The sequence below is a fragment of the Coregonus lavaretus genome, assembly GCF_964263955.1.
Source record: "Coregonus lavaretus genome assembly, chromosome: 13".
Lineage (NCBI taxonomy): Eukaryota > Metazoa > Chordata > Actinopteri > Salmoniformes > Salmonidae > Coregonus > Coregonus lavaretus.
Genome location: NC_140000.1, coordinates 28,938,979 through 28,952,695, shown reverse-complemented (window position 1 = coordinate 28,952,695; position 13,717 = coordinate 28,938,979). Strand labels below are relative to the sequence as shown.

General features: G+C 41.9%; 1 protein-coding gene across 1 annotated transcript in view; it reads right to left on the bottom strand.

Moving 5' to 3' along the window:
* Positions 1-5,761: 5,761 nt before the first annotated feature.
* The window catches only part of LOC311140011 (endoribonuclease ZC3H12A-like), a gene marked incomplete at its 5' end in the record, with an annotated part of 86,778 nt that continues 78,822 nt past the window's right edge, over positions 5,762-13,717 (bottom strand). The window contains 3 exons of the mRNA XM_084174985.1: positions 5,762-8,913; positions 9,232-9,338; positions 12,542-12,825. Of these exons, the coding sequence (XP_084031111.1) occupies positions 7,751-8,913; positions 9,232-9,338; positions 12,542-12,825 (1,554 nt within the window). The 3' untranslated portion in view covers positions 5,762-7,750. The remainder of the gene's footprint in view (positions 8,914-9,231; positions 9,339-12,541; positions 12,826-13,717) is intronic.

Below are 13,717 nucleotides of genomic sequence, written 5' to 3'. Positions count from 1 at the left end.
GCCCCCTTACACTCAATAACTGGTTGTGCCACCTTTAGCTGCAATGACTGCAACCAAACGCTTCCTGTAGTTGTTGATCAGTCTCACATCGCTGTGGAGGAATTTTGGCCCACTCTTGCATGCAGAACTGCTTTAACTCAGCGACATTTGTGGGTTTTCAAGCATGAACTGCTCGTTTCAAGTCCTGCCACAACATCTCAATTGGGATTAGGTCTGGACTTTTACTAGGCCATTCCAAAACTTCAAATGTGTTGCTTTTTAGCCGTTTTCATGTAGACTTGATTGTGTGTTTTGGATCATTGTCTTGCTGCATGACCCAGCTGCGCTTCAGCTTCAGCTCACAGATGGATGGCCTGACATTCTCCTGTAGAATTATCTGATACAGAGCAGAATTCATGGTTCCTTCTATTAAGGCAAGTTGACCAGGTACTGAGGCAGCAAAGCATCCCCAAACCATCACACAACCACCACCGTGCTTGACCGTTGGTATAAGGTTCTTACTGTGGAATGCAGTGTTTGGTTTTCGCCAGACATAATGGGACCCATGTCGTCATAAAAGTTATACTTCTGACTCATCTGTCCATAGAACATTCTTCCAATAGTCTTCATGATCATCCAGGTGCTTCCAGGTGCTTTTTGGCAAACTTGAGTCAACTTTTTGGATGAGATGGGTCCCATTATGTCTGACGAAAACCAAACACTGCTTTCCACAGTAAGAACCTCATGCCAACGGTCAAGCATGGTGGTGGTAGTGTGATGGTTTGGGGATGCTTTGCTGCCTCAGGACCTGGATGACTTGCCTTAATAGGAGCCAATTCTGCATGCAAGAGTGGGCCAATTGTTATATTTCTCCAGGGGAATTGGGTGTTGCATAACTAAATGTGTTAATTAAATAAATTAAATAAGTATACATTTTTGTTGTTATTTGTAAACTCAGGTTCCCTTTATCTAATATTATGCTGTCAATTGATACCAGTTGACCTGTGAATACCCAACAATGAGAGATTTACACCAATATATCAGAAATAATGATTTATGATACTGTGTTAAAACTGCTGGATCATGTGATTACCATTTCTAATTTAGGACTCCAAAATAAAAGCTCACACTCATGAGGTGACATGACACATCGATTCTGGAGAAATCTAAGCACTCTCCTTAAAGGGATAATTCACTTTTTTTGTTGAAGTTTTATTTTATATTCGTCAACTATCCCTTTATATATCACTTTAATGCAGATGTCAATGAGAGGACTGAATTTCATCAAGCTGTTGTTATTACTGGATTATTGGTTATTGTACTGGGCATTGTGCAAATGTTTAATAATGGGGATCGCCAAACAGAGTTTGCATGAAGTGTTTACACATGGAACAACAGGTGCAGTACTATTCCCAGCTTCCAATTAACTCATTCAACCCCTCTTCCCTGCAACTATTCCCCAGGTTGTTGCTGTAAACGAGAACCTGGTAAAATAAGGGTAATATATATATATATATATATATATATATATATATAAATGTGCATAGTGTGTACAAATGACTCCTATTTTGGGTTCTATTTGGATGATCGATTGATCATTGCGAAATAAATCCTACCCATTTCCTCAAGCAGAGCATCTTTATCAAAAAGAGTTATCCTCATTTCCGGTAACTAGGTTGTGCAACTATGTATGAACTATCTTTATGAGTCCTTATCAGTACTTATCTGGGACCGGTTTCCCAAAAGCATCTTATGGCTAAGTTAATCTTTAGAACCTTCTAAGGAGCATCGTTAAACCTACGAGCTGTTTCCCAAAACCATCGTTACTAAAGTTGTCTTAAAAACGCTTGTTATTTAACGACTGCCTCAGACCGCACTTAGAACAGCTAAGTGCGTCGTTAGAGACTTTTTATGCCCTTTTGCGTCACTTTATTCACTTTATGCCAAGTGTGTGCAAAGCTGTCATCAAGGCAAAGGGTGGTTACTTTGAAGAATCTCAAATATAAAATATATTTTGATTTGTTTAACACTTTTTTGTTTACTTCATGATTCCATATGTGTTATTTCATAGTTTTGATGTCTTCACTATTATTCTACAATGTAGAAAATAGTAAAAATAAAGAAAAACCCTGGAATTAGTAGGTGTGTCCAAACTTTTGACTGGTACTGTATATATTTAAATTATATTGAAATAAATGTCATGCTCATTTAATCAAGTTTTATTTAGCTATTTGTACGCCACTGCCTGTAATTTTTGCCACAATATATTTAATGATGTGTAACAATGTTGATTTAGTGCATTATTATAGGGTAAGCGTTAGAATCAGCCTCCTCAATATTTGTAGCCATAGGTGATAATATTTCTCTAGGACCTGATCCGTCGTCAATATTGTGGAATAATTATAATGTTAAGGTAAGATTTGAAAGAGAGAAAGCTGATCCGATACAGAGAGCACCGCTGCCTTTCTTTCGATCCTATCAACACATGCCTCAACGACGCACTTAGCGAACGTTCTCTCTGCGTGGTGTTTTGGGAAACGCATGTTACATCTTCGGCAGTTGTAGGAAAGATGCATTGTTAAAACACTTGTAAGCCTAAATTCCATCGCTATCAGACAACCGGCCACAGTAGAGTACTCTCCTCTCATTTGCCCCTGGCAGGAAGTGGACTATTGTTTTTATTTCCTCATAGCTTTTCATTCCACGATGACGCATACACATAGCTTTCCAAGAACTGCGTCCGATTAGAAATGACAGTGAATTGCATTTCCTTATCGATTCAATCAAGATTTCACCATCTGCTCTCTCTCTCTCTCGCTCTCTCTCTCTCTCTCTCACACACACACACACACACACACACACACACACACACACACACACACACACACACACACACACACACACACACACACACACACACACACACACACACACACATACACACTGCCCTTATCAAGTGGATAACATTAGTCCTCACATAAATGATGAGTCATAATGACTGTATTAATAAAGCAGGAGTGAGACAGTAGAAGGACAACAGCACACATAACACCAAGATAATAATAATAATTGCCATTTAAAAGACACTTTTATCCAAAGGGACTTACAGTTGTGCTTGCATACATTTTCACATGGATGGCCCCAGCGGGAATCGAACCCACAATCCTGGCATTTGGAGCTACAGGAAGTGAGCCACACAGGACCACACTTTTTTATATTTCACATTCTATACATGTACAGTTGGAAATATCACATCTGTTTGTTTCTACAAAGCCTTCACAGTCTGACAATAGGCAGCCCCTTGGCCTGAGACATGGCTGCTTGCCCCAACACATGGCTGACTTCAATAAGGTTCACAGTCATGTCTCAGGGCAAGTAGCCTTGTGTCACTTAGGGCAAGGCAGCGCCCATCTTGGTATCTCTATAACTCAGTGAACTCAGAATATGACATGAAAATGCACTACAGGCACATGCCTGTGCAGACCTGACAGGGGAATGTTAGTGGGAGGTTTTCAAGAACCTGCAATGGCATTCCTTAAAATTTAGGGCAAAGGGAAACCCTTAGGGCTTGGGAGTTGGGACTGCACCCACAAGATCTGAGACTGCATGTCACCGGCTTAAAACATCAGAGAAAACTGGCTGGAATTCAGCTTGTGGTTTTGCTAAAGCTTGCAATGTGAGTCATAGTCGCACAAAGGTCAGATTTGAAAACCTATGCTGGATTTTCAAAGAAATAGGGTGTGCGTGTGGGGTAGAGAGCGAGGAGGCTGATGTGCTGAAGAGCATGAGCATGATACATGTTAGCTTGGCATATTCAATAACTAGCTTAATCAAATCTGGCATGAGTCTAAGCCTTAAAGGCGTAATCTTGCTACATCCATTTTTGGATTGATATTTACCCATTGATGCCTCATGAGTTCAACTGTAGTACCCCATCAGAACCCAAAATAAAAGCTTATTTTCACTCCGATGTTTGTAAACAAAGTAAATGTAAACAAACACTATATAGCCTCAAAACATGGTTAAGGCTATCATTTTGATATCATGGATGGTCAGTCCTTGCATCCATAGCTCTTTCGATCAGATCCGCTTTAGCTGACATCTGCATAGTGGTTGTTTTGGCGATGTCGGAGATGGAGCTGAGTTAGAGATGTCAAATCCTCAAGCGGCTCCTGGCATTATACTTAAAGCGGACATTGCCATTGGTTGCAATGAGTCGCATTAAGAGAAATCCCATGCAGCCTTGTTTACAAGTTCGAACACTGGAATGTGATATGTAAGCTACACCTCGATTAGGCTGATAGAAATCCTCATTATTTTGTTTAATGATTTTCAATTCGAGCGTCATTATTTCTATATAGCCTACACTTTCTCATTCTGAACTTCTAACGTGAGTGAGACGTGTGTGGCTTCCTGACAATGATCGAGAGCAGCTGCTCACTGATTTGACAGCTCCAACGCAGTTACACCTCCGACATCGCCAGAATATCAGCTTTGCGGATGTTGGCTATCCCCTGGTTAATGCTTGGTCTGATTGAATCTAGGCCTCACACCACATGTTAACCTCCTGTTCAGCACCATAATGAACATGATAATGAATGTGATGTTAATAGAAAATGGTGGAATTACCCATTAAGGTAACTCTGTATTCTGTATGACATTGACATTCAATTAAATGAAGATTCTTTATGTTACACTGTGGGCCTACTGTATATTTACAGAACGACAGGGACAGAATGTTCTTTTAATATGCCATCACAACATTTCACAACATGCCTAAAATATATACATGATCTAACATTTAAATATGCCATTTAGCTAACCTATCGTAGTAGGCGTAAAATAAACGCCTGAGCGGGAAACCCCACATTCGGGTCATGACGAGAAAATAAACAGTTGGAAGAAGTTCTCTTCTGTACTGTTCAACCAATCCAGTAAATGTGGAGGAGGAGTTAAGATAGAGTGTCGCCTTGTTAATATTTTGGATGGAAACAACTTCAAAGAGCAAGCTAGCTAGCAAACGTGCGGTAGCTAGCTGCTAGACAGATATTAGCTAGTGTTGTCTAGCGATAATGGAATATCTGGCAAAGTTGACACAAACAAAATTAGTATGTGGTGTCTGTCGACTTTGTGGCAAGAACTTCATCTCGCTGTTTCACCGGGGACTGTAAACAGCGAGACACACATCCAAAAGCAGTAGTTGCGTCAAAGGCTCCCTTCCTTTTCTCCCTGAACCAGATGTTTCCGATTTCTTACGTCGCCGCTGAGGGTGCCATTTAGCAGACGGTTTTATCCAAAGCGTCTTACAGTAGTGCGTGCATACATACATTTATATATGTGTGATGCCAGTGGGAATCTAACCTACCATCCAGATGTTGCCAGCACCATGCTTTACCAACTGAGCCACACATAACCACCATTTTCACAGTGTTAGTAGCTATTTGTGGGCTCTCCAACCCAGTTCCTGGTGAGCTACAGTCCTGTAGGTTTTCATTCCAACCTTAATCTAACACACCTGATTAATAATTAGCTGGTTGAGATGCTGAACAGGTTAGTTACAACTGGGGTTGGAGCGAAAACCTACATGAGGGTGGCTCTCCAGGAACAGGGTTGGAGAGCCCTGAGCTATGGTCATCATCAGATCCTCATAGGATCATCATGGAGCATATGACTGCCTATGCTCTCAGGCACTGAAACAATAGACACAATGGAAGTGCCATATCATAGTACAGTAGCTTGAGACACAATACAGAGACATGACATTAGACAATATAGACACAGGTGTATTTCAAACCTTTAATTTTAGTGTAACATGATTTCCCAACATTCAAAGGCAGTGGTTATGTGCTATATAAATGAATAAAGAATGAGTGAGTAACCCTTTATTACAGTCGGGTAAGTACTAGGTACTGGTAAATACTTGGCAACAAATGTTACGATTTGGTATAGAAGCTATTTCTAGTCCAAAGAAACAAAGTAGCCTACTCTAAAAATACACAATAATTGCTGAGAAATAAAATACCTAGTGTTACCTGCTAATTATTTCAGGTACCATGTAGTTATGATTGCATTAAGACTGTAATAACCTGATATGAAGCTGGTAATACTATATGATTGCATAATAATAACATTATAACTTTAAATACCTAGCTAGTACTTACCGTGCTGTTAAATAAAGTTACCAAAATATGTTTTAAATAAAAAAAAGTTAAAAGATTTGTTAAGACCTAGAACTCTACTCCAAATGTCCATGATAATTGAATTATAACTTTTACATGTTTAGGCACTTACAAATCTACAAAATCAGCATACAGCGAAGACAGACAAGTACGACAGAAACATTGTTAAAGTAACTGTCCAGTGAAAATCTCACTTTTAAAAGTTAATATTCTGTTAACTCATACCTAAATAATGTTGTTGACTCATATTCTTGTATTTGTGGCCAAATCATAAATTGAAAAAAAAAAACACTTTAAAAAACCCAACCTTAAACTCAAACAGACCGTTTAAAAAATGCTTTCTATTTCCTCATAGAGGATGATGTCATCCTCCTGAGGAGCTTGAGCTGGCCAATCAGCAGTCTATTCGCATGAATATTTTTAATAACCGGTATACGCCCACACCACTCTGTTGTTGGGGAACACCCACACCATTCCAACACAGAAAAGCTGCTTTTTAACATACTTAATTAAAACATTTTGGAAGGAAAACTATTTCACTCATACTGTACTGTAATTCATTGTAGGTCATATTTCATAGAAATCGGGAAACACTGGACAGTTACTTTACTACTGGATTTACCCAGTCTTTGGTGATACAAGATACCCTCACAGGCCATAGTGTACATATTACAGTACACATATATTTATAGATATACAATCGTTTTATCACTATGTTACATTATACATTATCTTGCTGAGAACGTCACCCTATTAGATCACATTCTGATCTATGGGGGAATTACAATATTTGGATCAATGACAAAGTGCTTTTCCAACTTTCATTAAGTTTCTTTGGCAGCTTCTTCCACTGATACTCTTGGTTAGAAGGATACTGTACAGTGTTTGGGGCTCTTTGGGTGTAGCTTTATAATTTACATTGAAAAAGGTATACCATTGCATTCCACACTGCATAAAGAGATGGAATATTGAATATTTGTCTATGAGACAGGAAATACATTATGGCCACCCTTTTAGATAAGGACATTATTTTAGACAATAATTATTTCTTATTGCATGAGAGCTGAATTTCAGACAAATGAGAGATCACATACAGTATATCCCAAATGATACAATATGCATCAACAGTCAAACACTCTAGATTCACTTTTGCCATGGTACTGAGTCTAGAGGCAACTTTCAAGTTCATCCCAGATCAAGATTTGGCTACACTGTCATAAATGTATACAACTTTCAATAAATCAAAATAAAATAATCCAGTTAAACAACACGACAGGGGATTCATCCCGATTCTCCACACTTCTCCCAAACTGTGCACACACTACCCGTCATGGATTTAACATAAGCTATGACATGCACATGACTGCTAAGGAAGGACAACCTCAACAACAACAAAAATGTTGCTCTTTCACTTTCAAACAGTTCAAAATGTTACAGTAAATTACAAAGGAAAAGCACACGAGATGAATTACCCAAGGCTCCTTTTCACACAAGTATCCCATTGACCTCAATGAACGATTTACGTGGAAGTTCAAGTTGTGCAAGCTTATCTCAACCCTGAAGCAGCCCCTTAGAGAAGATGCTTAGAGGCATCAGAAGGCCCCTCCCTGAGATTTGAGGTTGAGGATCTCTGCAGCCAGCTTCTGGGCGTCCATCAGGTGAGGGAACATCCCCATGACCGAATCCACCTGGTGGGGGTTGAAGATGGCCTGCAGTTTCTTACGGAGCTCCTCTCTCTCTGGGTCAAAGACAGAAGGTGGAGGTGGCTGGGCCCAGGAGTGGTGTTCCTGCTGATCCCTGTAAGAGGAGCATGAGTGGGGGGCCTTGTGCGGGGTAGGGGGGTGATGGAGGTGGGGGCCGGGGGGGAGGCTACAGGACGCCCTAGCCTGGGGGACCCCGCAATGGAAGGGGTCTGAACAGTACTTCTGGGGGTGCTGATGGGGGTGGAAATGGTGTGCCCCCACCCTGCCTTGCTGGAAGTTGCAGGGGAGGCTGTAGTGGTGCTGGTGGTGCATGTTGGGTGGGAACAGAGGGGGCGAGTAGGTGTCATACCTTGGCTGGGATTGGGAATGGGTCTGTAGTGGGTTGCTGTGGTGCTGCTGCTGGGGACCTGTGGAGGGAGCCAAATGGAAACAACACCTGCAGGACCGGGGGCTGTCCTGGGCCAGCCTCTCTGGATGCATGCCTGGATGTCTGGAACCAGAGGGGAAGCCCTGCTGTTGCTGCTGCTGCCTGGGCCTGAAGGCATTGCTGTGGCCTTGGGACACATCCGAGTACTGGCTCTGGCTCTCATAGGAGCCAAAACCAGAGTCCAAGCGCTCATGGGAGATGCTGGCATAGGGGAGGTCACTAGTAGTGGAGGGGGGGAGCATACTGGGCATATTGGGCATACTGGGCCAGTCCATCTGTCCTTGGCCTACTGCTGTGGGGCTGCGGGCCTGCTGGTTCCTACTGGAGCGTGGCCCATCCCAGTACAGCAACATGTTCTCAGTTACTTGGCTCTTGGGACCCTCCCTCAGGGAACCGCGGTGCTCCAATGTCAGCCTGTGCTCCAGGTCGTTCTCCAAAGAATAGGAGGGAAAGGGGCCAGGGTCGGACTTGGGGCCCCTCAGGTGTGACATCATGGGATTCCGGTCCTCTTTTACCGATGAGAGCCTGGCCTTCTCCCTGAGCTCGTCAGCCAACGAGCAGTGGGATTGGTGAATGCGCTCTGGGTGGTAAAACTTACACTTTACGCCGTAGGTGCACTTTTTACCTGAAATAGAAAACATAAATGGCTGTTACTAAACATTAAAGTTTATACAGTATTACTATCTAGTCTAAAATCAACTAAAATAATACTGTTAACCCTACAATTCTACAGAACAAAGTATGTGGGCTCTTCACAAAGAATCTCAGATTAGAAGTGCTGATATAAAATCAGTTATGCCTAATGGGGGACCTGATCCTAGATTAGTACTTAGTTTCTCTTCTGCTTCAACAAGACAGGTTTTAAACTAAGCTTCAGTGTTCAGACAATAGAATTAGAACCCTATGGTATCTCACATATATATCTCTATGATTGAGATCTTACCATAAGGACAGAGTTGGCGCTTGTGTTCTGGCAGCAGAGGCTTCTTCCTCAGGAAGTTCTCCAGACTGGGACCATGACGACCAAGCGGGTCATCTGGAGGCATGAATCTGGGCCGGAAATGGGTAATACTGATCAGAAAACCATACAGGCAGAGAAGTGATAGAGGATCTAATCTGATTGATAAGAACAATAAAACATGGTGCAGTCAGAGGGAATGTTTGCTTTTCATATCTGAAATAATTACACGAATACATGTTGTCTCATTCATCATCCTCTAACCTTACAGGAGTGGTCACCAACCTTTTCTGAGTCAAGATCACTTTCTGAGTCAAAATGCAAGCTGAGATATACGTTAACCTATTAAAAACAGTACTGTAACAATGAGGTTTGTGCAGTAGGCTATAGGCCCAATTCATTATCACTGCATATTGGCTTTGCTTGAATTGTCCTGCCAATGGATTGTTGTTCGCACCATTTTTATACATTTTAGGTAGGCTATACGATCACACCGGTAATAGATCAGTTGTATTACTTGTGAGGCACAGCTGAATAAGCTACACTGAAATAATTTGCTTTTTATTTTTATTTTACTGGGCTGACGGTGCCTGCATCTGATGGTCAGTCTCAGTGGACAGAGAGAGCAGCAGACTGAGGGTTCGCCTCTCAATGCCCTCCCGCTCTCCCTTTCCTCCGCTGACACTGACCAAAAAGGGACACTGTCTTCCAGCTGATGGTAAAACTCGAGTCGCACTGCATTATTTCTGCCTCATGCACAAATTCAGGTTGTTACTCCTATGAATGGAGAAAGTGAAATATTCCTCTATATTAAAAAAGACCCAAGCCGCTAATAATAACCACACAAGCCTATCGATACACTTTCCTACTCATTCATTACAGCTGCAGTGCTGGTTGTAGCGCGAGTGGAAGTAGGATGAACGTGCATTTTATGGCTTATAAAAGTGTTGAATAAAAAGTGTTGACAGTGCTTAGTAAGAACTTAAACATGAACACACAAAAAAACTGCAGCTCTTTGCTGTATTCATTGAGTCATTGTTTTAAAAGTTCTGAAATCTCAAAATATCAACTTTGATGTAGCTTTCTTTTATGCCTGCTACGTTACTGCAGACATGGTAATCTGAGCCATACGATTGACCAGCGGTAGGCCTATAGTGCACTTGATTTACTCTCCGGGCCCGCCGGGAAGGCAGAGTTTGTACCTTCAGACACATGAAATGGTTTAAAATGGAACACTTCACCTACCTGGCGCGCAGTGCAGCTGAATCGGGTGCACCTACCACCAACAGTGCGAGATGAATAAAAAAAATAGGAACACAAGACTTTATCGTAGTTTTTTTTACAGAAATGTTTGGCGATCGACTAGGAATGCCTTGGAGATCGACCAGTTGGTGACCATGGCCTTTCAGTATATTACACTACTACAGTATCTCTAAAGGTCAAATCTGCTTTTCGGAACCAAGTTGCTCGCTATTTCTGAATCCTGACTAAAGAACTATGTGCATTACTAAAATTGTTGTACATATCTACCCTTGACATCAATGCATGATTAATATTTTCTTTTTTGAAGAGTTCAAAACCTGTATATACAGTGGGGGAAAAAAGTATTTAGTCAGCCACCAATTGTGCAAGTTCTCCCACTTAAAAAGATGAGAGAGGCCTGTAATTTTCATCATAGGTACACGTCAACTATGACTGACAAATTGAGAATTTTTTTCCAGAAAATCACATTGTAGGATTTTTAATGAATTTATTTGCAAATTATGGTGGAAAATAAGTATTTGGTCACCTACAAACAAGCAAGATTTCTGGCTCTCACAGACCTGTAACTTCTTCTTTAAGAGGCTCCTCTGTCCTCCACTCGTTACCTGTATTAATGGCACCTGTTTGAACTTGTTATCAGTATAAAAGACACCTGTCCACAACCTCAAACAGTCACACTCCAAACTCCACTATGGCCATGACCAAAGAGCTGTCAAAGGACACCAGAAACAAAATTGTAGACCTGCACCAGGATGGGAAGACTGAATCTGCAATAGGTAAGCAGCTTGGTTTGAAGAAATCAACTGTGGGAGCAATTATTAGGAAATGGAAGACATACAAGACCACTGATAATCTCCCTCGATCTGGGGCTCCACGCAAGATCTCACCCCGTGGGGTCAAAATGATCACAAGAACGGTGAGCAGAAATCCCAGAACCACACGGGGGGACCTAGTGAATGACCTGCAGAGAGCTGGGACCAAAGTAACAAAGCCTACCATCAGTAACACACTACGCCGCCAGGGACTGAAATCCTGCAGTGCCAGACGTGTCCCCCTGCTTAAGCCAGTACATGTCCAGGCCCGTCTGAAGTTTGCTAGAGTGCATTTGGATGATCCAGAAGAGGATTGGGAGAATGTCATATGGTCAGATGAAACCAAAATATAACTTTTTGGTAAAAACTCAACTCGTCGTGTCTGGAGGACAAAGAATGCTGAGTTGCATCCAAAGAACACCATACCTACTGTGAAGCATGGGGGTGGAAACATCATGCTTTGGGGTTGTTTTTCTGCAAAGGGACCAGGACGACTGATCCGTGTAAAGGAAAGAATGAATGGGGCCATGTATCGTGATATTTTGAGTGAAAACCTCCTTCCATCAGCAAGGGCATTGAAAATGAAACGTGGCTGGGTCTTTCAGCATGACAATGATCCCAAACACACCGCCCGGGCAACGAAGGAGTGGCTTCGTAAGAAGCATTTCAAGGTCCTGGAGTGGCCTAGCCAGTCTCCAGATCTCAACCCCATAGAAAATCTTTGGAGGGAGTTGAAAGTCCGTGTTGCCCAGCGACAGCCCCAAAACATCACTGCTCTAGAGGAGATCTGCATGGAGGAATGGGCCAAAATAAGACTTACAGAAAACGTTTGACCTGTGTCATTGCCAACAAAGGGTATATAACAAAGTATTGAGAAACTTTTGTTATTGACCAAATACTTATTTTCCACCATAATTTGCAAATAAATTCATAAAAAATCCTACAATGTGATTTTCTGGAATTTTTTTCCTCATTTTGTCTGTCATAGTTGACGTGTACCTATGATGAAAATTACAGGCCTCTCTCATCTTTTTAAGTGGGAGAACTTGCACAATTGGTGGCTGACTAAATATTTTTTTCCCCCACGGTATATCTCATGTTTCTGTCCAAAATCAGTATTTATGACAGATGTTACCTGCTGAAACCCCCCATACCACATGTATGGCCTCTTCACCTTCTCTCTATTTATCCCCCCCCCCAAAAAACATCCCAGCACTCACTTGTCATTGACGAAAGAGTACATGAGCAGCCTCTCCTCGATACAGCGCTTCCACTCCGGACGCTCTCCCTGGAGGTCCCTATAGGTGTCGTTGGACACGATCACACCGTCCGACTCGTAGGCCAGCTTCACGATAAAACGGTCATCGTAGCAGACCACCCGTTTACCACCGACGCGTCTCGAGGGAGTGAAGACAACTATCTTCTTCTTCTCCAGCTCCACTAGAATGTGTTGGTCTGGAAATAAATGTGTGCAGAAGTGTTTTATTATTGCCCAGTCCAGGGCCTGTATTCATAAAGCTTCTCAGAGTAGGAGTGCTGATCTAAGACCAGTTTTGCCTTATAGATAATAATGAATAAGATTACATGGACAGGGCGGGGACCTGATCCTAGATCAGACTGTGAGATGCTGTATGAATACGGGCCCAGAATGGTTTAACAAGGTGAATGCTGTTGTTGGTGATGTAAGTAGCAGAGATGGTTCGCTTTATGTTTGGTCTTTCATCATATAGGAATTCTGTTTTTGACACAGATTATTCCACTGCCTTACCTGTTAATGTCTTCTTAGTACACATTAACATGACTAATAATTCAAAACATAGTTAGATATACCACGTATTCTATACCTTTGCATGATAAACAAGCTAGGTGACACTATGATAATTGTCACGGATTCAGCCGAGGCAACCCCTCCTCCTTGCTCGGGCAGGCTTCGGCGTTCATCGTCACCGGAGTACTAGCTGCCACCGATCTATGTTTCTGTGTTCTACTTGTTTTGTCTTTATTGTACACACCTGGTTCCCTATTTAACCCTCTGGCTCCCACTGTGTTGTGTGCGTGTTTGTTCTATGTTTGGTGTCATCGACTGGTGAGCGGTATTTGTCCTCCCTGCGTGGAGATTATGTTCATTTATTTTCATTAGTAAAGTACGTTGTCTACTAGCTCTGTGTCCTGCGCCTGACTCCGTCCTACCGCTACACACTGAAGCCTGACAATAATAAAGGGTTGCATAACATTGCTTCAATCAAATATGGTATAGTCTGCAAATCAAACAGGGGACACTCAAAACACAAATCCATCAATGGTAGAGAAAAAAATCCCTGAGACAAAACATACAGACCACAAAACCATCAATCATTTACAACAAATATTACATGACTGGTTAATTATTACATAAG